Source organism: Lissotriton helveticus, chromosome 7 (assembly GCF_964261635.1).
Source record: "Lissotriton helveticus chromosome 7, aLisHel1.1, whole genome shotgun sequence".
NCBI lineage: Eukaryota > Metazoa > Chordata > Amphibia > Caudata > Salamandridae > Lissotriton > Lissotriton helveticus.
The window spans coordinates 1,600,172,358-1,600,197,140 of record NC_136068.1 but is presented as its reverse complement, the minus strand read 5'-3'; the positions used below and the strand labels follow the sequence as shown (position 1 = coordinate 1,600,197,140).

Below are 24,783 nucleotides of genomic sequence, written 5' to 3'. Positions count from 1 at the left end.
CTCACAGGAACTCTGCAACAACCTCTCCAACTTTTTCCACAGCAAAATAGAAAAGTTTACAATAACTTAAACAAACAACTAAACCCCCAAGGACATCATCAGCAACCTGCCTACCTCCCACGCCCACACCTAACCAACTGGCGAATGCTTACAGAGGAAGATACACTTCAATTATGAAAAACATCGACTCTGAGAAAATTCCTTGATGAGGGCAAAGATCTCTTTGCTGCTGTTAGACCTGGCTTCTATCCGGTTAGTGAGGGATCTTCTCTTGATGTCTCTCAGAAGGATGTGCTAGTGTCTGAGCGGATTTGTAGGTTTATCTGGCATTGGCATTGTGGTTGGCTCTCCATTTCCTTTCCAGCTGTTTGCAATACCTTTTGGAGTCCCGGAATATTTCTGTATACCAGAAGGCCTGTTTGCTGAGTCTTGATGGGTGCAAAGCGTCCACACAGTTGAAAATTCACATGTTGAAGTTGTCGATGTCCTCAAGCGCGGGTCAGTTTCCATTTTTCTGTTCATGGATACCGAAACATGGCACAACAAAAATGAATGGGATGTGTAAAAAGAAACAGCATTTTATTAGTCTTAAAATAAAACATTTAATTTATAGCCAGTATTACAGTTTCTTTACACCAATACTATTACTATAAAGCACAGGTCTTCAAATTGTGGGGCGCGACCCCCAGGGGGGCCGTGGAGCGATGCAAAGGGGGTTGCGCATTCCCAGTCACAACTCTGCTCAAACCCAAGGTCTTCAGCCCACCTCTTCCCCCGTCCAGTGCTGCAGTGCAACTTGAGCCGCTGGGGCCTCATCTGGGCAGTGTCTGGAGTTTTTCACAGGTCTTTAAAGACCATTTACATATTTACATGCCTTTGTAAACTGGTAACAGAGGCTTAGTGTTTTTTCCTGATTCCAGTACCCCCTGGGTCCCACTCTGTCTATTCCTTACGTTTGTATTTTACATTTACTGCTGTAGTGTGAGAATGCATTTCAAGAAAAGGAATATAAAGTAGGTTTGCCAAAAGTAAAATGTCTGCGTGTGTTGTTTAAAGAGCCTGCCTCCTCTTGACACTAAATAGATTTATAAATAAAAAAGTATGTATTCATTCATTATGTGACTTTTCTGTCTTTGTTCTCTTTAATTATCAGTCATTGATCATTGAGGCAGTCCTAGAACACAATTAAAAGTGCTTTCTATTTATATTTGCTGTCCGAAGTATGCACATATAAGTGCTTAAAATGCAGTTTAGGTGACTGCTTATTTTTGTACCAACAGGGCCATCAAAATAATCTGCTGGCAACCCTAACCATAGGACTGGAAGTTTGTTGCAGGATCAGCATATTATTTATTTCCTCCACCCTCGATCCCCGATTAATGCATAATAGCAATAGTTTATCTTAGATCTTAAACCCTACGCCTTTGTCAATAACATGCTGAGTTACTTCAAGTGTCTGGGAATGCACCCTGCATTCAGACAACTCACTCCTCATTTACGTCCTTCACTTTCACGCTCACCCTGCACTCATAGCGATCACAATGCACTCACACTCATCACCATGCAGTCACACCATTCACCTGCTCACCTGCTCATCCTGCACTCACAGTGCTCACTCTGCACTCACAATGCACTTGCGCCGTTCACCCTGTACCTCACCCTGCAGTCACACAAGCACACTACTCAGCCTGCACTCATGTAACACTTCACTCACCTGTCCCCCTCACTGCTGAATATACAACTCACTCAAACAAGCCCAGCAGTAATCATCCATTCATTTGTCCCACTCTGCACTTACATCTGCACCCAAATTCATATGGTCACCTCACTCACCCTGCAGTCACTCCTCTTTCCCTACTCTCGCATTGTTGCATCGCTCACCGAGCACTCGCATGGGCACTCGTGTCACCCACACAGTGCATAGGGTTAATGTGCCTGCTACAAAGAATATGTACCATGCAGATAACAGAAATGAGTGTGAGTAAACTATGAGTAGCGCTAGAAAAATATAAATGTTTGTCAGAAAGGTGTTATAGAGAGATGAGGTGCATTGTTCCAGGACCCCCCCCCACGCCGCACGGCTCGCTAGCTATAGCGCGTCTCGCCTCGCCTCTAGCCCGGTGCCCTCGCTGCTGCTCGCTCTTCCCCCCCTGCCGCCCTTCCTGATTTCTGCTGTTCTCCTGTGTGTCTGCCCTCATTTGTGACTCCTGTCGTTTGCTCCCTCTAGCCTCGGTGCCCTCGTTGCTGCTCGCTCTTTCCCCTCTGCTTCCCTTCCTGACCTCTGCTGTTCTCCAGTTTGTCTGCCCTCATTTGTGATTCCTATCGTACTCTCCCTCTGTTTAGATTTCTTAGGCTGTGCCTGTCTGCATTTCCCCTGGTGTGCCCCCACTGCTCCCGCCGCCGCTCCCTCGAGGCCCCGCCCCCATTCTCCGCTGCAACCTCATAGGCCCCCCCGCTCCCACCTCCCAGCTGCTCCTCCCTCCCACTTCGCCTCATATGGAGCCCGCGCGCCCGCGCAGCGGGTGCGCCGATTGTGCGCCGAAGGCGCGCCAAAGGCAAGCCCGTCGCGCCTGGACCGCGCCCAGCGCCATAACCCCTGGCCCCCGTCGTCGCCAACCCACACGATGAACCTACGACGCCGCCACCCTCGACACACTCAAACCCGACCGGAACCCAGCTTGCTACCGAGCCACCCCGAAACGCACCCACGGACCCTTCACCTGCCAAGCCTGCAAATTCACCTGCCTCCGGACCTGCACCGAACCCGCCAAGCCAAGCACCAGCAACAACCACCTCAAGTGCATCCTGCTCAACACCCGCTCTGTCCAAAGACACGCCGTCAAACTCTAGAACCTGCTCGACACAACATCACCAGACGTCGCCTTCCTCACGGAAACCTGGGTGAACGCCTCCTCAGTGCCCGACATCGCCATCCCGGACGGATACAAGATCACCCGGAGGGACCGCGTCAACCAGACTGGAGGAGGCATCGCCATCGTACACAAGAACACCATCCGCATCACGACCAACTCCGACAACACCTTCACCGCCGCCGAATACCTCCACTTCCAGATACACACCGACCCCAAGACCACACACAGAGGCACCCTCATCTACAGACCCCCGGGACCACACACACAATTCAGCGAAGACATCGCAGACTTCATCAGCCCGCACGCCCTCCCCTCTGCTGACTACATCCTCCTAGGGGACCTCAACTTCCACCTGGAGAACAACAAGGACAGCAACACCACCACCCTGCTGGCCAACCTCGGACTCAAGCAACTGGTGAACACCCCCACCCACTACGCCGGCCACACGCTTGACCCATTCTTCTCCTCCAGCAAGTACGTCTCCTTCAGCCACTCCACCGGACTTCATTGGACCGACCACAGCTGCGTCCACTTCAGCTTCGGAAGTACCACGACCTTCCACCACCCGCAACAGGTTCCTCGCAGGAGCTGGAACAAGATCACCGCCGACCAGCTCACCACCTCCCTCAGCCAGAATCCTCCCGCCAGCACAACGGACCCCAACGAAGCGCCTGCAACCTCACACAGTGGATCACCAACTGCGCAGATGACCTCGCACCACTGAAGACCCCTCCCAGCAGACCCGGCAGCAAGAAAGCCTCCTGGTTCACCGACGAACTTAAGAACTCCAAGAAGAACTGCCGCACCCTCGAGAAAGCCTGGCGCACCGACCAGACCACAGACAACATGACTGCCCTCAAGCACGCCACCCGTAAACACCACCAGCTGATCTGCACCACCAAGAAGACAGCATTCAAAGAACGACTGGACAACAACGCCCACAACAGCAAGGAACTCTCCAGTATCGTCAAAGAGCTCTCCAACCCCAGCGCCGGAAACAACGACATCACTCCCTCGCAAGACCTCTGCGACTCACTCGCCTCGTTCTTCCACCGCAAGAGCGCCGTTATTCACAACAGCTTCGGCGCACCAACCACGCACCCAACTACTGAACCAACGCCCCCCACCACCACCCTCTGCGCCTGGACCCCGGTCAGCACCGAAGACACCACCCGCACGATGAACACCATCCACTCCGGATCCCCAACCGACCCCTGCCCCCACCACGTCTTCAACAAGGCCGACTCCATCATCGCACCCCAACTCCGGGACATCATTAACACCTCGTTCAACACCGCCACCTTCCCGGAGAGCTGGAAGCACACCGAGCTCAGCGCCCTCCTGAAGAAGCCAACAGCGGACCCCACCGACCTCAAGAACTTCCGCCCCATCTCGCTTCTCCCTTTTCCTGCCAAAGTCATCGAAAAGATCGTCAACAGACAGCTTGCCGCCTTCCTCGAGACGAACGGATCCCTCAACCACTCGCAGTCCGGTTTCCGAGCCAACCACAGCACCGAGACCGCCCTCATCGCAGCTACTGACGACATCAGATCCCTGCTCGACAACGGGGAAACAGTGGCCCTCATCCTCCTGGACCTCTCCGCAGCGTTCGACACTGTCTGCCACCGCACCCTAGTGCCGCGACTCAGCAACATCGGAATCCGTGAGAAGACACTGGAGTGGATCATCTCGTTCCTCGCCGGAAGAACCCAGAGAGTCCGCCTCCCCCCGTTCAGATCCGAGGCCACCGAAGTCATCTGCGGCGTACCACAAGGATCATCACTCAGCCCCACCCTCTTCAACGTCTACATGAGCCCCCTCGCAGCCATCGCACGCCACCACAACCTCAACATCATCTCCTACGCCGACGACACCCAGCTGATCCTCTCCCTCACCAACGACCCCGCCACCGCCAGAACCAGCCTACACGAAGGGATGAAAGACGTCGCCGAGTGGATGAAGAACAGCCGCCTGAAACTGAACTCAGACAAGACGGAAGTCCTCATCCTGGGATCATCGCCCTCCGCCTGGGACGACTCCTGGTGGCCCCCTGCCCTGGGCACCACTCCCAAGCCAACGGAACACGCACGCAACCTGGGCTTCATCCTGGACTCCTCCCTCTCGATGAACAGACAAGTCGACGCCGTCTCATCATCGTGCTTCAACACCCTGCGCATGCTCCGAAAGATCTTCCGATGGATCTCCACCGAAACCAGGAAAACGGTCACCCAGGCACTCGTCACCAGCCGACTGGACTATGGAAACACCCTCTACGCCGGAACCACAGCCAAACTTCAGAAAAGCATCCAGAACGCCTCCGCACGACTCGTCCTGGACATACCCCAACACAGCCACATCTCCGGCCACCTGAGAAGCCTGCACTGGCTCCCCGTCAGCAAGAGGATCACGTTCACACTCCTCACCCACGCACACAAGGCTCTCCACGACCTGGGCCCCAAGTACCTCAACAACCGCCTGACCTTCTACACGCCCACCCGCCAGCTACGATCGACCAGCCAAGCCCTCGCCGCCGTCCCACGCATCCACAGAACCACCGCCGGAGGAAGATCCTTCTCCTACCTGGCTGCCAAGACATAGAACTCCCTCCCCATCCACCTTCGACTAACCCAGGACCATCTCTCCTTCAGGAAGCAACTCAAGGCCTGGCTTTTCGAGCAGTAAGCGTACCCCTCTCCCCCAGCGCCTTGAGACCCTTCCGGGTGAGTAGCGCACTATACAAATGCCAAGATAGATAGATAGATAGATTGTTAGTGAGTGGTTGTGAAGGAATTCATGGAGAAAAAGGAAACGGGGTGGGGCACCAAAAAAGACTGTTGCACCCTGTGCAACCAGTATTAGGGCCAGCCCTGGCTGAGAGTGTTACCCCCTCCCCCCCAGAAGTTCTGGTCTAGTGGCTCCCCTGCTTCTGCCGATTATTATTATTATTATTATTATTATTATTATTATTATTATTATTATTTACATTTGTAGTGCGCTACTGTTACCAAAAGATGTCCTGGGGCTAATAACCATCTGCTGCCTGAAGGCAAATTAGAAACACACAGAAGGAGAAGGAGAACCAGCCAAATGGGGTAACCTACAGAGCATAGAGAAAGGTTTTTATATCTTCCTAAAGGATAATCGATTCTTGTTGGAGCGAAGCAAAGGAGGGTGCAAGTCTCATAATTGCGCGGCCTGCACCAAAACAGCGAGACATATAACCCATGCCTTCTTGAATTAGAGAACAATAAGCAGAGTGGCACAGGCTGAGAGGAGCATACAGGTCCGACCTGTATGCTTGGTGAGGGGAGATGAGAGGATGAGAGAGGACAGCAAGGGAGTGAGAGAGTTTGATTGAAGAGGTCAGGGATGAGGAGAAATGTAATTTCCAGAAGAGAAGTGTGTACACGCTAGAAGTGAGTGTGAGCCAAAGGTGAGGGCTTCTGTTAGAACAAAGGGGAGATGTGAAAGAGGAATGGAGGACCGGAGAGGTGTAAGATACAAATAGACAAAAAGTTGAATGGAGAGATGAGGTGAATGAGAAGTGCTGAGGGGCACAGGAGGTGACGGGGCCAAAGAGGCCATGAGATAAATGCAAGAGACTGTTAGAGATGAGGGCAGTGAAAAGACAGAATGGCAAGAGGTGATTAAAGGTAAAGAGAGAGGTTGAATGGGGAGAGTTCAGAAGTTGTAAAATGGGGTGAAAGAAAATGGCTTGCAAAGTGAGAGAGGGATCCTGGGTTGGGAGAGGAGAGAGGGATGGAAGGGAGGGGGATAGAGGAAAACTGCATGGGCAAACTGCTTAACTCTGCACAAAACCGCCAGTGTTTTAAGGAACCCCTGCTTCTCCCAGCCAGGTGAGCTTCTAATGTGGCAACATGTATTCCTGCGGAGTGGAAGGCCCTTCACAAAGTTTGACTAGACATATTTCTGATGTTAATTGCTGTATTTTGGTTATAAACAGGTACTGATGGGGTGAAATCTTTCCTCAGTGTTACTGTGTGTAAAAAATTTATTTCAAAATAATGAAGCAATGCTATCCCAAAATACGCGGCATCACTTAACATCATTTACATTTTCTTCCCACACAATTTGTGTAATTTGATCCTCGACTGCCTCTTAATTCCAGTAGCCCTGCCTACAGGTTTAGAAATGTTTGTCAGGAGGGGGTCCTTACACCTCAAAATGTTAATAGGGGGGTCTCGGCATCCAAAAGTTTGAAGACCTCTGCTATAAAGTGTCTCCATATCTTTTCTACGTACACCTGCCTGCTAGGAAGTATCTATACTGTTATGTTATAATTATATGCAATGGTTAAATTTTTTTCATTTTCTTTTTTTCCGCTGTGTTATTGGGAAAATAGTAACCACCAGACCAGCTCACCAAGGCCTGACTTATTAGCTTTGGCAATGCCTGTTTCTTATACAGTTTCCTTTTGAGTATGAAGAACGCATGTCCTTCCTTATTCATCGTTTCCCATGTCCATGAAGCTCCCTTTGACTTATTATTTCACAGCTGGGATTTAGTGTCTAAATAAAAAATGTACCTCAGGTAACTCCATAAATTAGTGAGAAGTTACATGAACAATCTGAATTTTCTGTGTAGGCCATCAGCTCGCCAAACCTGGCAGTGGTGGAAATAGCCAGATTGATAGATATTTTTTTGCCACAGGGCGTGCTTGATCACATTGTTGTACACAGCAGACAGCTCAGAGATGGACTGTTATGCATCAAGCAAATACACGACTTGGCCATAAGTATGACCCAACTTGCCAGAGTTTTATCTACAAGCAACTGCTAACTATGGCTTTATGTACAGTGGTGGCTGGTGACATTTGCAAGTGGTGGGCATAAAAGTTGGGTATGAATTTTATGTAGTGAGTGTCACGTCACCCAGGCAAGCTAAATGGACAAACATGGGTTCCAGGGTGGGCCCTCCTCCTAAGAAAAGATTGAAAAAAGATTGGCAAATGCTGCATTTTAAAGCAAATTAATTTAGTGATAAAGCAAGGATTATAAAGCAGTGGGAACCAATAGTCTTGAAATATTAAACACATTAAAACTGCCCCATACCTTGCTGCATTATTATGTTAAACAATTACTGTAATGTGCAAATTGTTCAGCGCAAGTACCTCAGCCCTTTAAAGTGTATGCTTTAACCCTGGGCGTAGTCGCGCTTCGTGAAGCTACACGAAGTGAACTTCGCACTACGCAAGCTACGCGAACTGCCTGGTGCTGTAGGGAAAATGCTGTTCGCACTGATTGCACAGTGCCGGATGCTTGTCCACACAGTGCAATCATTGCAAACGGCATCTTGCACAGTGCAAGCGGTCGTTTTCTGCTGCTCGAGTAGATTTGTACTTGAGCGGCAGTTTTCTCAAAGCGGACTGATAGTTTCTCATCGCGAGCACACGCGACCTCTCGCAATGAGAAACCTGACCTCCCCGAGTTGAGAATCTCGCCGGGAGGTTTATTTTCCACGCTCGCGATCGGCAACTTGATGTTGCTGATCGCGAACGAGGAAAAAGTCTCGACTGGATGTAATTTTGCTCGCTCGCGGTCGCCAACTTGACGTTGAGGACCGCGAGCAAGCAAAAAAGGTCCGCTACGTTATGTGTTGTTGCACTGTGCTACGTGCAATTCGCGTAGCGCGTAGTTGCACAAACTACGCGAGCGTAACATAGTCCTACACCCAGTGTTAGTATGCGTGCCCAATGTCTTACACTGCATGCGGCATCCAATTTGGAAGAAAATGCTCTAACCGGGCTTTTGGAAGCACCCACAGCTGCTGGCTGCAATCAGTCATATACAAGTATGGCAGACAGGTCTTTAAGTGAGATGAAAAAAGTGGGGGAGGAGTGGCCTCTAAAAGGGAACGTGTAAAATACGTTTCTGATTCCTATAGAGTGCTACCTGACCAGTATTTTGGTTTCTCTCTGAGATGTTATTGCATCCAGATTGTATAGATTCCTATAGGGTGCCACCCGACCGGTATTTTGGTTTCGCTCTGAGATGTAATTGCATTGCGATATATAATACAACATCTGACGTACACCTAAAACCGATTAGTATGATTGACTTTGTCAATGGGTGTTAGCTGTTTAAAGATAAATGAGTAACAGCAATCATTTGTTATAAATAGTTAACATTGGAAAAGTTTCAGTTTTGAAATTATGAGTCTGTGAATTAAATAGGATTGAGGCCTGTGGAAGGGGTTTAGCTTTACGTTCTGTGTGCTTTATGTTAGATTTGTATGCCCTTTTTCTCTGTGCCTCTTGTCCATCTGGACATCTTCAGCCATCTCTCTTTCCTCTTCAGAACCCTCTTTTCCCTTTTCCCCAAATGCACTTCCTCGCTTCTCCCTCATTTCACCACTTGCAAACATATACGGTACTCCCTCACATTTAAGCAATTTATTTCCTTTTGCTTCTTACTTGTAAAAATGTTGACATCTGTGTATCCTCTACACACATATTCACACAGAATTTCAATTGCAACCAGAATACATGACCATTGTTCTGTGTGCTCTGCAGAGAGGCCAACCCACTGACAAGACTTTGCTTTGGCTTCAGCCTCAGTGCCAGACCTCTCAATACAAGCCCCTCCTAAACACCTGGCACTCCTCAAAGTATGCACTATGCAAGAGTAATATAATAAGATGCATGATTATGCACGAAAACACAGAAACGCAGCATGAAGAGCTAACACTCTTAAGGAATGCAAGAATAAGCAAAATGTGACATAAGAAAAGAACTAAATCGCTGCCATGCATTGTTTTAACTTTTTTAACACTCATTGTTCGAAAATCAGTTCATGTTTTTGGGAGTAATGCTGCTTCTATTACTACACATCTTGCCTTGATAGCTGTCAAAGGCACCTCCAAAAGAGAATGTAAAAGGTGGGATAGCATTTTCATTAAACGTGTCTTTACATTCTACACCAAGGTCAGCAGGTACATTCAATGGTAAACGATAACAGTAAAGCAAAGCTTGAGATACATTTAGAGATGAATGCTTTCTTATAAAACAGATATGAAATCAGAAGTAGTGACCGTCTTACAGTCTTCTTGGTCTGTCTGGAATCATTTCACAATGAACAATTAACAATGAATCATTTTTGGGTGAAGATTGTGTTCTAGCCAGACATTGTACATTCCGCATAGCAGGATCTATTGCTAAAACACAGGGATGGCAACTTCTACAGACTCTGGGAAGAAGCAACAGGGCAGTAAAGAGGTTGCTCTAAATTCAGGAGAGCCTGTCCTGCATCACTCTTGTTACGACTGAGTGAATGAGATGACTGGAGATGGGGCAGTGATTGTCATTGAGCATGGATGAAAGAAGTAATCCTCAGCCTACCTCTGTGTGAGCACACCGGTCTTCCAAACATTCTCCTGTAATGTAATGACTCCCTCTAAATCTGCTTTATGCCCTGGTCCTGGTGATTGGCTGGACCTCACCACAGTGCAATCCAATCCACTCTGGCGCTAAGCATTTGTGAAGAGCAATCTTGTGTGAAGCCCACCAGCGTCAAAAAAAAGGTCTCTGACACACGCGTATTTGGAGGAGAATACCCTGGATTGGGAGGCTGCTGTGAAAGCGCGAGAGCAGCACCTGCTTAGATCTCATTCGCAGCAGTATATGAAGCAGAGAACTTTTATTTATAAAGAAATCATTAATATATAGCAGTCTGGTCTTGTATGTAACAGGTTGAGGCTATTTATTAATTCCCCCAGCATGCTTCCTGGTTATAGGCGTTTATATGCAGAAGCACGAAAGCAAGGTTGGTGATTGTTTGCTTTTAAGATAAAATTTAATTAAATTGCAGCTTCCAAAAGCTGTTGTGCATCTTTAAAAACGCTTCTCTTAAGCATATTTTGATAACATTTGTTTAACCCCTCCCCTGCTGGTGACGGAACCACTCCGTCATCAGCTGCGGTCGCGCTGTGCTGATGACGGAGCGGTTCCGCCACGGCCCGCTCGGCGCGCCTGCGCTGGACGTTCCATTGAGCGGGCGGGGCCGTGACGGAACCGCTCCGTCATGAGCACAGCTCAACCGCGGCTGGTGACGGAGCGGTTCCGTCACCAGCATGCGGCCGCCCCACCCCCTTAGCACTGCGGCGGAATAGCCGCCGCAGTGAAGGGGTTAATGCATAACAATATATTTAAATAAGATTTTTTTCAAACAAATCTTTATTAGGGTTTTGACAAATAACATGGTATAGAGCATAAGCATGTAATAGTACAAAGCATAAATAATCAAAGCAGTGTTTTTTTTTATAACAGAGTAGGCTGGATGAACATAGTTTCCATGGCAAGAATATCCTATCATTTTACAACAAGAACACGTAATAATTGGTTAGTCAAGAAACCATAAGCCTCTAATACCACCCCCATTCCCCCTTACCCCACCAGAGGAGTTCCACTGATTCATGGGAGTACAACCATTCAATAAATAAGACATTTAAAGGAGAAACTCCTGTGGAAGAAACATGCAGCTAATCGGGCGAACATAGAATTAGGATAAAATGAAACTATATTAGAGTAAGAAAGATAAAGAAGGGATGTAAAACAACATGAACATCATGAAAATAAATTAGGGGTTCCCATTCGTAATGCAATCCGTGACCTTGAATTGGTGCAGCTTTTTAACTTTCAAGAATTCAGAAGAGTCTATAGAAGTATGCCAGGAAACTACTCCTAGAACACTTATGTGAATTCTTTTTCGCATGAACAAATAATGACCACAAAGTCAGAAGCACTATTATATATCTGATATAATGAAAAGGCTATCATAATTTATCACTTCACTGCATGGTGCCAGAAGGAACAAGATTATTTTTTACACGGTAAGTCGATTTTCTGAAGCATCCTGTTCTTTGGGCAAGTACTTATTTTTTGTAAAATTCTACACATTTGATTTAGTAGATGTTTTAAAGTTTGTTTGCAGTTCATTTTGTTTTCCAGTACAACTTACTCACATTAAAATAATGTCAGCAGGCAAATACTTGAAAATCTCCTCACGCATGTTTTTGGTTCTAGCCATTTATCAAAGAAGAGTATTCCTTCCATTGGTTGGTGCTTGCATGATGTTTATATATTACTGAGGTGAAATTCCAAATGCAACATTGTGCATAACACCAGCTCAGGCAACTAAATTTGAAAAGGGTAAAATATATATTCTCAGCTTTCTCGCACACTGTTCAGAACCTCATGCCACTGACACGGATAATGCGCCCAATCACCGTTTCTGTCTGTACGTGGATACTATTCTGAGCATATTATAAAAAAAAGCATTGTACACTCTGTTAAGCTTCTCTATTCCTTGTTTTTCTTTGCCGCAGTGAACGGGTGGATGCAGTGTGTTCAGGACACTGTTGGCAGCGATGAGATCATGGATCATTAGCAGGATATTGGTAGTAGAGAGATGCGTGGGTGAGAGGCTGTGGAAACGTATGTGGTGAAGGTACTCTCAGCAGTGTTGGGGTACATGGACTGTGGTCAGTATTGCATTGACATCGATTGCATAGCTTTCAAAAGTTGCAAAAATTGCAAGATTCAGAGTTTCTGGTCAGGATATTTTTGACATTGGCCGTATGAGTGGTTTGTGGCCACAACATTGTTCACAGTGGTAGGATGGGTGGTGGTTTTTGGTCGGGATATTGTCATTGATGTTATAAATGGTGAGTGGTCAGAACTCTGCTGGTAGTAATGGTATAGATGGCTTGTGGTCAGAATTCTGTTTTTCATTGATGCAGTGAATTGAGTGGAGCTCTGACACTGTTGGTGTTATAGAATATGGCCTTGTTGGGGTTGATGTATATTAGTCGGATCACCCTTAACATATGTAAAATGGATGGATCGACCTCGGTAGATTTAGAGCTAATAAGGTTGATCTTTTGTGACTCTGAGAGCGTTTGTTCTTGTATTATATATCAACTTGTCAGGACAGTGTTAGCATAATGTATTGTGACCAACAGTAGTGGAACAGCTGCATTAAAGTTGGAAAACCTTTAGCAGTGTTGGTGGGGTTGTGGTCCAGGCGTTCTTTGCTAGAAGCATGGAGTTTGGGAATGGACTGGAAATATGTGCCCTTGGCTGGATGAGCTAGTTAGATTGTGGTGAGAGGAATGTGTGTGGTTGTATACATGAGATCATATCAGGGTGGTGTTGGCAGCAGTGGTATAGTGATTCCCAAATGATTTAGAACCATGACCCACTTTTTAAAACGACAAACTTTTGCAACCCACCTACCCTTATTGGACATGAGGAGGAGTAGACATTACCTGACATTTTACCTCTTTCATTTAACCATGCATATGTGACAAGATAAACACATTACTTAAGGGAATCTTTATGTATTGCTCTGACTTTCGCGATACACCAAAAAACAGCTTACGACTCACTAGTGAGTTGTGACCCACTGTTTGATAAACACTGGTGTAGAGGGGTTTTGATCGTAATACTGTGAGATGGTGGTGGATTGCATGTTTTGTGTTTAGGGAAATGTTAACTATTGGTGGAATTCTGCACAGATTATATTTATGGCAGTTTTGGTAGTGTTGAGATTTTGGAAAGCTCAGTGTGTAGTACAAAGGTCATTTCTTTATCCTGTTTCCCTAGGAGACAAAGCCCTAGATGGCTACAGCAAGAAGAAATATGTTTGTAAGCTGCTCTTCATCTTCCTGCTCGGCCATGATATCGACTTTGGTCACATGGAGGCCGTCAATCTTCTCAGCTCTAACAAGTATACCGAGAAGCAGATTGTAAGTACCTCATCTGACATAGCAAATCCTGACTAGAACATAAGAAGGCTCAATTTATGGTTTGAAGGGACATTTTATTCTCAATCCAAATTAACGCTATACCCACTCCCCTGATAAGACCTAAGTGATGAGCACATGCCTTCTCCACATTCCAGACTAGGGTGCTATATTTCTTTCATATAGTTTCCACTAGTGATCCTGTAAAATTGTGGGCTTGCTTAAACTAGTAATGTCCTGTCAGTATCTCCTTGATACTGGGTGCTTTCATCTTGTTAACAAGGTATCCAGAATATGTGTTGTCTCAAATACAATTTATCGAAAATGTTTAATATGATTCTCTTTAATTCATAACAGAATAGTCGAGTGTTCAATCCAATGAAGATTGTCTTGTTAGTAATGCAATGAGGTCCTCTTTACAAGTTGCCTGTTATTTGTTGCAGGGATAGCTGTGGCCAGAATCTCTGATTCCGACTGTTATCTACTCATAAAATAATGAATTTTCCAAGTTATTCCATTTGGAACTAGAAAAACATGTGGAAATGCATGAAATTCCCACTTATGGCTGTATAGCCTTTTTTGATGGCAGGGGGATTTCTAAGGGATGGAGGAGGGTACGGCAGAGCAGGAAAATGCTGGAGGGGCATTGGGGCTGGGTTGTGCTGTTGGGGCTGAGCATGGCCCAAGCTGTGCCTCTATAAACTACCTCTTCCTGTGGATACACAAACTTCGGATTTTTACCTGGTGTTTCCTGATAACTGGTCCAGAAGCACTGGACCACACAGAATCACCCACAGCCATTTCACCCCCTCCCCTAGCTAAAACTGGAATCTTACTTACTCTCTTGTGAATCGATTCAAGCAAATCCCAAGCCACAAATGCTATGCTTCCCGAAATGATGATTTAAGAAGTTATATTTATTGCAGTGTGTGAGAAGCTGGCTTGGTATATGATGTCCACTAATGTAAGTGGGCACCCTGCACCAGTCCAGACAACCCTTGGGGTGATTTAAGAGGTCTTTGGCAACCTTAGAAAGCTCTCTAAGTGGTAGTTGTGAAGTGCAGCCTTCAGACTCAGTCCAGAAGTAGTTTAAAGCAGCTTGTTTGACCAGAATGCAATATTATAGTATAGATGAAGTGAAAAAGAACCACATTAGGTATTTATAAAAATATGTATTTATTATATAAAACTCTCTAACACATTTAGATATATCCTACCCGGAGATAAACACAATGCTCACAATACTTTGCAAAGAAATACAGTAAATAGCACAGAATACACAGTTGACCCCAGGGGAGAACAAAACCATATACTAAGAAAGTGGCATAAGAACCACGACTCGGGTGAAGACAATGTCAAGCGGACGTAGAAGTGCTGGGGACCCAGGGAACCACCCAAGGTGAGTGACTAGGAACCACACGGAGTGAGTGTGCAGTGTGGGAACACAATTGCGTGCTCCGTACAACTCAACGTGTAAGTTGAAGTTGGAATTTTAAAGATTATGGACCTTTCCCATTGGACCCTGAGGAAACCCCATGGAAGACAGAATGTTGGAGAGCCACCCCACCCATGGATAGCCTAGTACCCACGTTACCTACATCAGGGAAGTGCTTAGGTGTGAAGTGGTGTTGGAAACTGCTGTCAAACCCAATGGAGGACTTCAGGAAAGTGCCACTGCTGAAGGAGAAAGTGTCCGGTGGAATCCATAGGTTGATTCTAGTTGAGAGGTACCTGCAAGCAGAGGGGACAGGGTCTATGTCACTCAGGGGTGACCAGGAGATCTGGAAGACAAATGCCCACCAATGTCTGGAGTTGCAGGAGAGTTGACGAGGACCTTGACTCTGCAGCTGTGAGGAGCGGGCGACGCTGAGGAAGACCAGGAGCCATGCACGAGCTGTCCCACATCGGCTGTCGTGTGCTGAGGGGACGGTGTCTAGCGGGAGCACCAACAAACCTTGGCAAATGCAACCAATGCAGACGTCGAAGAAGGTGCAACGTTGGGACCAGCAAGGTCCAGTGAACTCACCACAAGTAGGGGAGTCAGGGCAGGCCCCAAGGAATCAGTGAAGCCCAAAATAAACAAAGGTGACCTTCAAATGGACAAACAGGCCAGAGGCACTGGAGTCACAAGAGGACCTCAAGCAGCTCACCAAAAGATGCAGGCCATGATGCACAACGATGAGGTGTGGCCAAAGATTCTGGTTACTGAAGGTGCTTTAGGTTGGGGCTACTTGGAGCCCAAAGATCTTCTTGGAAGGAAATCAACAAGCCTTTACAACTGCACAGGGGTTCAGCTATTGCAACCCCCTCCATGGATACTGGCCTCAAACTTGATGAGAGGACTGGGCAGGCCTCGGGAGCTGTGGAGAACCACCACCTGTGTTGCAGAACCTTCCTGAGTCCGGAGGAGCTCAGGATCAGTAAACCGGTCGTTTTCGTTGCGGTGCCTGCGAATGCAGGGAAGTGACTCCTTCACTTCAAGGGAGATTCCTTCAGGTGTCTTTGATGCCCACATGCCTTGGAAGGTTCCTGTATGGTGCACCGGCACAGACGATGCAGCAGACTGGAAGGGAGATGAAGTCGAGCCCAAACGTAGTCCAGAGTGCCCAGACGGTAGATGAAGAAGTGGTGTCTGATCTGAATCTTGTCCCATGACAAATCTAGGGACCCACCCACAGGTAAGCCCTTAAGTTACCATAGGAAAGGATTGGGACTATTTGTGGGACCCTCCCAGGGGAGGGTCTGCTCAGCGGGAAGGTTACTCCCATGTCCTTTGTCCAGTGTCATGCCAGAAGGGGAACCAACAGCTCCCAGAGCTGGTTTGAACTGGTCTATGCATGGGGACACCAAAGGTGCCCCTCCTGCAGACTGAGTGGCGCTGGCATGGGCTCCCACCCTTCCCCAATACACTAAATCCTGTCTGGGAGGTGGTAACACTGCCCTGTGACAGGGTGCCTATTGTTCTGCCTTCCGCTGCTCGAGCTTGGCTCAGCAGCAGGAGGGCAGAATCGTGTCTCTGGTTGGCAGCAACCATTTTGTGCTGTCTGGTTCTAGAAGGCTGGTATCGGGGACACTGAGAGCCTAACTGAGGGCTCTTCCAGTGCTTGGAATCATACTTCCCACACCATTTACAGCTGATCACTGCCATTTGACTAATGCAAAAAGTAGCAGGAAGGTGTGTTAACTGCCCACCATTAACATTTTACCTGCTTCAGTCAATCTTAATGAGGTGCAAACATATCTCCAGTCATGCCCATCTATGATGGGCATTCAATGAGACCATAGGACCATACGATTGGTGTAATTTTCAGGGAAGAGGAGTTTGAGTGTTGTGAAACAAAACAGATAGGGAGGTGAAAATAATAATGAAACGTGTTGTGGAATAGAATATTTTAGAGAAGTATAGAAGGAAGTGGACAAGTAGAAGAAAGGAAGGGAGAACTGTCAATGGAAAAGAACTACACATTGTAGCGATCAAAACTGCTATTCTTTATAAGCACTGCAAAAACTCTGGCCTCTATATATTTTTTATGGTACATTACTAAGTAAACACTGAACACAACATATTTTTACAGTTTATGAAAAAACTGGAAAACACTGGAAAAAACAACCAGAAATCAAAACAAATAGAAACTGTAAACAGGAAAGGATAGATATAAATCAGCTTTTCCCTAAAACTCTTTTTTGATATTGTGATCTAGTTAATCATGCTGGCTATTTCGGCACCCCTTCCTTGGGTTACTCAACCTTTGTTGGTTGAATGTGAAACCATGACTTGCTCTAAACAAACACATAACTATATAAGTAAATGTGACTAGTCATCTGCATTGCATATGTTTTGAAGTGGTTTGGAGTTTCATGTAGCATCAAGTCCTGACCATTGTTTAAGACTGGATCACTACAAAAGTGAATTATTCTTTATAGTACTTATGAAGTATTGTGGCACTCCTTTCAGTAACCTCCCTGACCATAAGATTAAAGGTCAGACAGATAACACTGCACTGGAGGAATAATGACTATGTGTTCCTTTCCTTTTCTTTGTTTCATATAGGTGACTATCATAGACCTTTTGTTACTTTCTCACATCTTGCATGTTTGCATTACACAAAGCCTGTACACCAAACGGTGATAAATTAGTCAACTAGCATCGAGGTAGGCAATTGGAGACCTTCAGGAGTGAATCCGAAGAGGCACCTCACAATACTGTTAAGGGACCACTGCTTGCCATTATCAGGCTGGACAGCAAGGGCACCCCCTTCCGCTCCCCCCTCCAGGGTTAGGGAAACAGAAACGAGTGATAGTAAGTGAGCTCATATGGGACAAGGGAACAATCAGTAAAACATTTGAAATCTGATCATCATTTTATTTTTATAATTTACCACTAGGCTTCCCAGGTAAACTACCTGATTCAGGATGCACTGCTGCTGATAATCTGAATCTTCACCAGAAACTTCAGAGGCCTGGTAATAATTCCCTTTGGAACAGGATAGGGATCTGACATAAGCAAGCTGTCAGTTAGAGGGACGCCCCAAAGGATAGCTTTACTGGATCAGGAGTGAAAGAGTCAAAATAGGAGGGGACACGAGAGGGGTACAAAACAAGGAGACACGCTCCCTTAGATTTGCAGAGAGTAAATAGAATAAGGCCAGTGCAAAGTCTAAGGGCCTGATTTAGGGTTTGGAGGATAAGTACTCTGTCACAAACATGACAGATATCCCACCTGCCTAATTGCAAGTTCATTAGGATGTTTGTGATGGGTACCTGTTTGTCAGTCTCTAAATCAAGCCCTTATAACCATCAAGGCAGGAAAGAAGGAGCAGGGGAGGTTACCCAGGAGCAATGTGGACTTTTGTCTCTTAGGTCTTTTTTTATGCCTTTCCCAGGTGATTAATTGCTGTCAGGTGCCCTAGCTGAATGTGTGTGAGAGATAGGGAAGGCCCCTTCAGTGTGACTTGCATTACCAAGAAGCTAACTTGCCAGCGGTTTCAAAATCCCTCCAAGATGTCTGGTGGTAGAACGAGTAAATCATCACTAAGTCCTAACACATAGGCAGCATAGAGTAGGGATTTAGGTCCTGAATAAGACAACAGACCTGTAATAGGCACTACGTTAGGCATAATCATGAACAGTATTGACACAAGTGTTATAATAATTTGTTCTGTCATTTTAAACTTTAATTTAATTACAATCTACTATAGTTCTTTTTTTTTTTTATAAATCCATTGCACCATTTCTTCATGTTCCTTGAGATTCCAAGATAGTAACTTTACTCTATTGTTCCAATACATATAAGGTTTGGTGCGAAGTCCACCAGTATAGTACAGCTCTATACATAAGGGTAAGAAATGGGCTCCATGATAAGGCATGCCACAAACCGGCGAGGGGGCCTTCAGCTTGCTTTTTGGAATATCCATTATATAAATACAGGGGTAGTGCAAGGGGTAATTCTGTCCCATTGCATAATAATGTAACAGAGAGCACAGAGAAAGGTCCATACCTACAGCTTCTGTTTTGGAAGCTTCTCCACCATCAAGCAGCTAAGGACTTGGCTCCAGTTTCGTCATTACTGTTTGGTAATCTGCCAGATATGGAAATAGTTATCTCTATGACCCAAGATGAAAACATGGCTTCTACTTCCTGTTGCTTTATTATTATTCCTTTGTCAAATAGAACTCATGCAGAAACCTGAGAATCTGGTGTTGGGTTACTGCATATGGGGATTGTATGGCAAAGAGTCACAGCTGGATAACCTGTATGCAGTAACCTAGACTTTCTCATAAGTCAGAAGTGGTGAAAACAGATGAACAACCAGCTGTTTGTTGGTATAGCTCTTTCCCTCTCAAAAAACAAGAATTTTAATGAGTAAGTCTCAGCAATATCGCCAGTTCTGGGAAGAAAACAAAACATTAATTCTATTACTACTTTCCTCAGTTCAGTGTAAACAGTCTTATTTGTGTTACAAAATACTTCAGTTCAGATTGTTCTGAAGGTGGCCTTCCTAAGGATCATTATGTCGCCCTGGGTTTCGGAGTAGTTTTCTACTCGCCGAAAAAGCACTTGAATGCCTCCTGAGATGTTTTAAGAGCTATATAAATACATTAAATACATTAACAATTACAGTTAGAGGGATCGTTGGGAGCACTTAACGTTTACCAAACTAAAGGTGAAAGGGCTATGGTTAGCACTAAGTAAGCATGGGGAAGACCTGAAAGGGGAAGTGGTAGCTGCAGAAGTCTGCTCAGCACCACTCCAGAATGTTGTTGCCAAGCTGGCTACACGCTTTGCCACAGCTTGTAGTCTCCTGTTTTGAATACCATAGACCAGTCTAACAGCACCCTGGCAATTTTCTGTCTGATGTGGCCAGGTATAGATAGAGCAACTGACTCAGTGCCTCTGTCAGTCTGAAGCCAGGCTGGAAGGAATTAAGCAGATTATTTCCCTCTACGAACGGTTAGAACTGAAGCAGAGTTTGATGTATTTGAGATTGACCAGAAAGTTACAAAGTTGGGTGGGTTGTGTACGGATTTAATTTGTCATGAGAGAATTGTTTCATGTGCAAATCTTTTCTTCTACAGGTTCCTTCCTTTGTTAGCTATTGCCTAAACTAATAGCATTATGCCCATGGCATGCTTCCTCTTCTTCACTGACTCCAATACCAATTGGGAATTTTTATGACTGATTCACTTTCAAGGTGCAGTGGCAATTGAAAATCTTATGATTTCTGTAGAAAGAGCTTAAACCTGAGTAGAAGCTATTGGTGTAATTCTTCCCACCATAAGAATGGTATGGTGGAGTAACATCGATGGATACTCTTTTCTGTATTTAGCACTTTCTCTAGGAACTAAAGGGATTTCAGTTGGACCAGGCCTTTAATAATTTTCATTTGTGAACAGGTTAAAGCCATAGCATTAACATTTATTAAAAATGTATTTATGGTATCAATGGCAGAAGCTTTGCCTTTTCAGCTACTTGGGCATAGGAGTGGATTACGGCTCCTCTAACGGGCCACTTTTTGTAGTGTAACACACACTCCATGAACATTCATGCTATTACATTGCCTGAAATGTGCATATATACGAATGAATAAATGAATATGATAATTTATTGTGTAGTCATTAAAACCATAAGATCACCATAACAGTTTTACTGAACAATGACATTTTATATTAAATCGAAAAATGCATGCCTGGCCTACATAAAATACACACAGAGTGATACAGCATTTTAATTTGAGGGTAGTTTAGGGTAGTATGGACATTCTCGATGACCTCTTATTGATACATAAGTTGCATATTGTTACTGGTTATACAATTTCTGTAGCTTCAGCAATTTCCCCCATTCAGTCAAAAAATTGAACACTTCTATGAAAGTTGTTGTTCATAAGAATATCATTGGTACAAACCAGCCTCTCAGTTTGCTCCACTAGTGAGCATTGTCTATGTCGTGTAAAGCTGCTTTAAAGTCAATAAAACACGTATTAAATAAATCATTTCCGCTAATTGCATATTTATAGATTAGCAGCCTCCGAGGAGGATTATGGTCTTGGGGATCACTGGTTTGGTGAAATGCTGATACATTTTTATCATTTACTTATTCAGATAATTCTGCTCAAAGCAATCTTACATTGAATTTATCATATTTAGCACCACATCTTGTAAGGCTATTGGCCTTTAATTTCCAAGCCTCCATTAAGGAGCCTTTCATTGTGGCTCAACTGCATAACTGAACCTTTCCATGACTCTGATAGTCAGGTAGACAAATAACCAGATGCACTCACGAAGCTGAAACAATTGGAGAATGTTTGTTTAATTCCAGAGTTAGTCCACCCGGATTCCAGATGTATCTGGGCTTCTGTTAATTATTTTGTTCAGCTATCTTTTCCTTACTTAACCAATCTCAGCAAACAAAGTAGTTCATGGGTGTTAAAGTATTTTCATTAGCATTTGCTGTAACACAGCGGTTCTGAATCTTTGGAATTTTATACATCCTCACTGAATCACTTTTGGAAGCTGGGGACCCCACCTAGGCAATTTCCATGATTTGAACCTTCCATAAATTCAAAACGACAGAAAAATATATGCATAAAATATACACAAATTATGAAATATTTTCTTTAATTCCCAAACAAATGTACAAAAAACATTTTAATTTTAAATAGAAAGTTGGAGATGTTTAATATTTGGTTTTATTTCTAAATGACAAAGTGATATACTAGACTCTAGTGTATCACTTTGTCTTTTTTGCTCCTAATGCATCCTCTCATTTTGTCAATGCATACTAGTGCTTCGGTTGAGGTCATCAATTATCTATGCTCCTGTTTGCTGTTCTTGCACAACTCCTACGAATCAAGCTCAAGGTATCAGTTTTAGCTTCCAGTCTGTAATTCCTTCACATTTATAGAGCATTTTAATACTTTCAATTTTGCTTTTTATGTGTATAAAATGTATTAATCTGGTAATGTTATTTAATTTTGTAAACAGTTTTTTTATTAAGTCTATTGTACAAAAACATGCAGAGTCAATAAAGACTATCACATGCATAATAAAAGTTGATCAAAGAAATAAATATTAATACAATTTGTGTCAAACGCGTTCCTGTTATTATCCATGCTTTAAAAGTTCAAATGTCCACGTACTGAGATCAAATACATGTGTATGCTCAAATATCCTTCAGTATGTCTTGTAGTTGAACATAGATTTTATGTAATTGTAATTTAATCATATGTTTGCAGGAATCAATACAGACCATCACAAGCATACTAGGTGTTGAAAAAACACAGAAAAATGTACATCGAACAAGATCCTGTGATTGCCTATGATTACATTAAAAGTAAAAAATCCCACATGTACTTAAATTAATTCCATGTGAAAACTCAAATGTCCTGCACAAAGCCTACTTTTGTTTCGTGGATTGACATACATTTTATGAAATGGTAGTTTAGTCTTATTTGTGCAGGATTCAGCACCTCCTTGACAGCTTGCCTGCAAGTCCGGACTGAGAGCTGATTAAACAATGGACAAGCGATGTTCTTTTCAAAATGCTGGACAAATGCATATGACATGCAACAGTGTTTCTTCTGTTGCCCCTCACAGCCTGCAACTCAGGTCACCATTAATTTTCTGCCAAGGTGGAGAGCAAACCTATGCAATATGAATTTTCTTTTTAGATGTTTTGGAACTCAAACGAGCCAATGGAGATCTGTGATGGGGACTGGAGTACTCCCGCGCTGTGTCCTTGCCAGGAGCCCAGTGATGTAATGGTCTGTACCATCTAGGAGACAACCTGATGGAAGGTGACTGCTGCCCTTCTCTCCTCTCAGGAGAATGTGCCGGAGGAGATGGGTTCACCTCTTCATGCAATGGCCTTGCTGGTGAATGCCTTGACACTGCGCTGTCCGAAGACGAGATCACAAACTCCGGGGACCTGGATGTTGACGCTCGGTGTGAACCCTGAGAGCCTGAAGGTGATGATGATAGGCTCACTGGAGGAGAGGCCTCTCCTGAAGGGCACTTGGACTGAGATCTGGAGTGTCTATGTGCTGCCTGGGACCTGGACAGAGACATCTGCCTTGAGGAAGTCCTCCTCTTCTTAGAAGGGGGGCTTGAACATGTGGTAGAACGTCCCCTAGACTTCGAACGCCTATCCGACGCCGATGTCGCCTCCTTTCTCGACATCGTTTCATCAGACTTCTGTCTCGACGTTGACCGGTGATGGCCCGTTGATGGAGTTGTCAATCTTAACGTCGTTGTCATAGGCGTCTTCTGTCTCGGCATTGTGGTATGCTGCTACCTCGACGCCGAAGGGGGTGTCTGATGTCTCGACGCCGAAGACCGGTGAACTGCCCTCGGCGGAGATCTATGACTCAAACGCTGGTGAGACGACGACGGTGTAACCTGCTTCAACGTCGGACGCCGGTGGCGAGGCGTCGACGGAGCCCTGGTTGACGTCAACGGAGGAACCGGTACCTTCGACGACCAAGTCTTCGCTGTCGAGTGATGTTACGACGTCATCAAAGTCTTCACGGGTCAAAAAGGGAAGGCATTTCTAACAAAAATAAACCTTATCTGTACACAAAAAAGGCAGCACTAGCACTCTGAAGCCAAAAGACGTCGAGTGAAAGTGAAAAACGTCAAGATTTAGAAGAAATTTTTTGACAGAAAAGTCAAAAAAGTTAGGAGCTGAAAATCCAGGGTCCTGACTGAAGGAGCCAGAAAGAACAACTGACCTAACTGTCACCCCTGAGGCATGATGGGAAGCTGGGGTTCATGGTATCCTTAAAGACACGGTGCCAGTTTGTTTAAAATGCTTTCATTTTCTATGGTTTTGGTTTACAACGCAGCCTGTAGGCTAACAATGTCTGCTTTATTTGCATTTTTTATGATATTAGTGTTTTCTGCTCATTAAAAAAAAGAAAAAACAAGGTTCAAGTGCTACTTGCCCTCAGGTGTTTTTTATATGTTTACAAATAATCTTTATATGGGTAATTTAATTGTTTAGCCTCCTATGGGAAGCTGCATTGGTGTGAGAAAAAATAATATATGTACAAACATATTTGTGGAGCTTTATATATGTGATTTCCATATATAGTTTTTTATATTATTTCTGGGGTCCCCGTACATGGGCGGGAATATTCAGTGCTTATTACTTTGATGAGGATACCCCTGGAAGAGAACTAGGATTACAGGTAAATAACTTATCCTTCCCATGACATATTTATATTTCTTTGTTCACATTTCTTTATAAAGGACTAGAACATGGACATTTGATTATTTTTCACCCATTAATTCTCACACATTGCTGCTTAACATCTTCACGTTGTACATTCTGTGCTGCGATTTTATAATGCTTCTTTGAAGTACTTACAGGAGTTATATTTGTCTGGCTACTTGTTTGGGCTTTCTCACCACCTTATTTATCATATTTGTATCTTGCCAGGCTTCCTTGCTAAACCGACCCATGCTGGTGTATCTACCTATAATAAATTAGTCAATAAATAACTAACAGTAATTGACGAAGTTTCAGCTATATACACATTTGTTTTGATGTTGGTCTGTTTTCAAGCTGCCATAGCTGATGGGAGAGTTTTCCTAACTTTAAAAGACCTATCCTTTCCTCCTGTTTACTTGCAGGTGTTGCAAGCCAATTAAAT

General features: G+C 44.7%; 1 protein-coding gene across 2 annotated transcripts in view; it reads left to right on the top strand.

The window, feature by feature from the left end:
- LOC144770573 (AP-2 complex subunit alpha-1) overlaps positions 1-24,783 on the top strand; it is a 279,721-nt gene that overhangs the window by 67,337 nt on the left and 187,601 nt on the right. For both annotated transcript variants that reach the window (XM_078655212.1, XM_078655211.1), the window contains exon 3: positions 13,495-13,637. In XM_078655212.1, the coding sequence (XP_078511338.1) occupies positions 13,495-13,637 (143 nt within the window). The remainder of the gene's footprint in view (positions 1-13,494; positions 13,638-24,783) is intronic.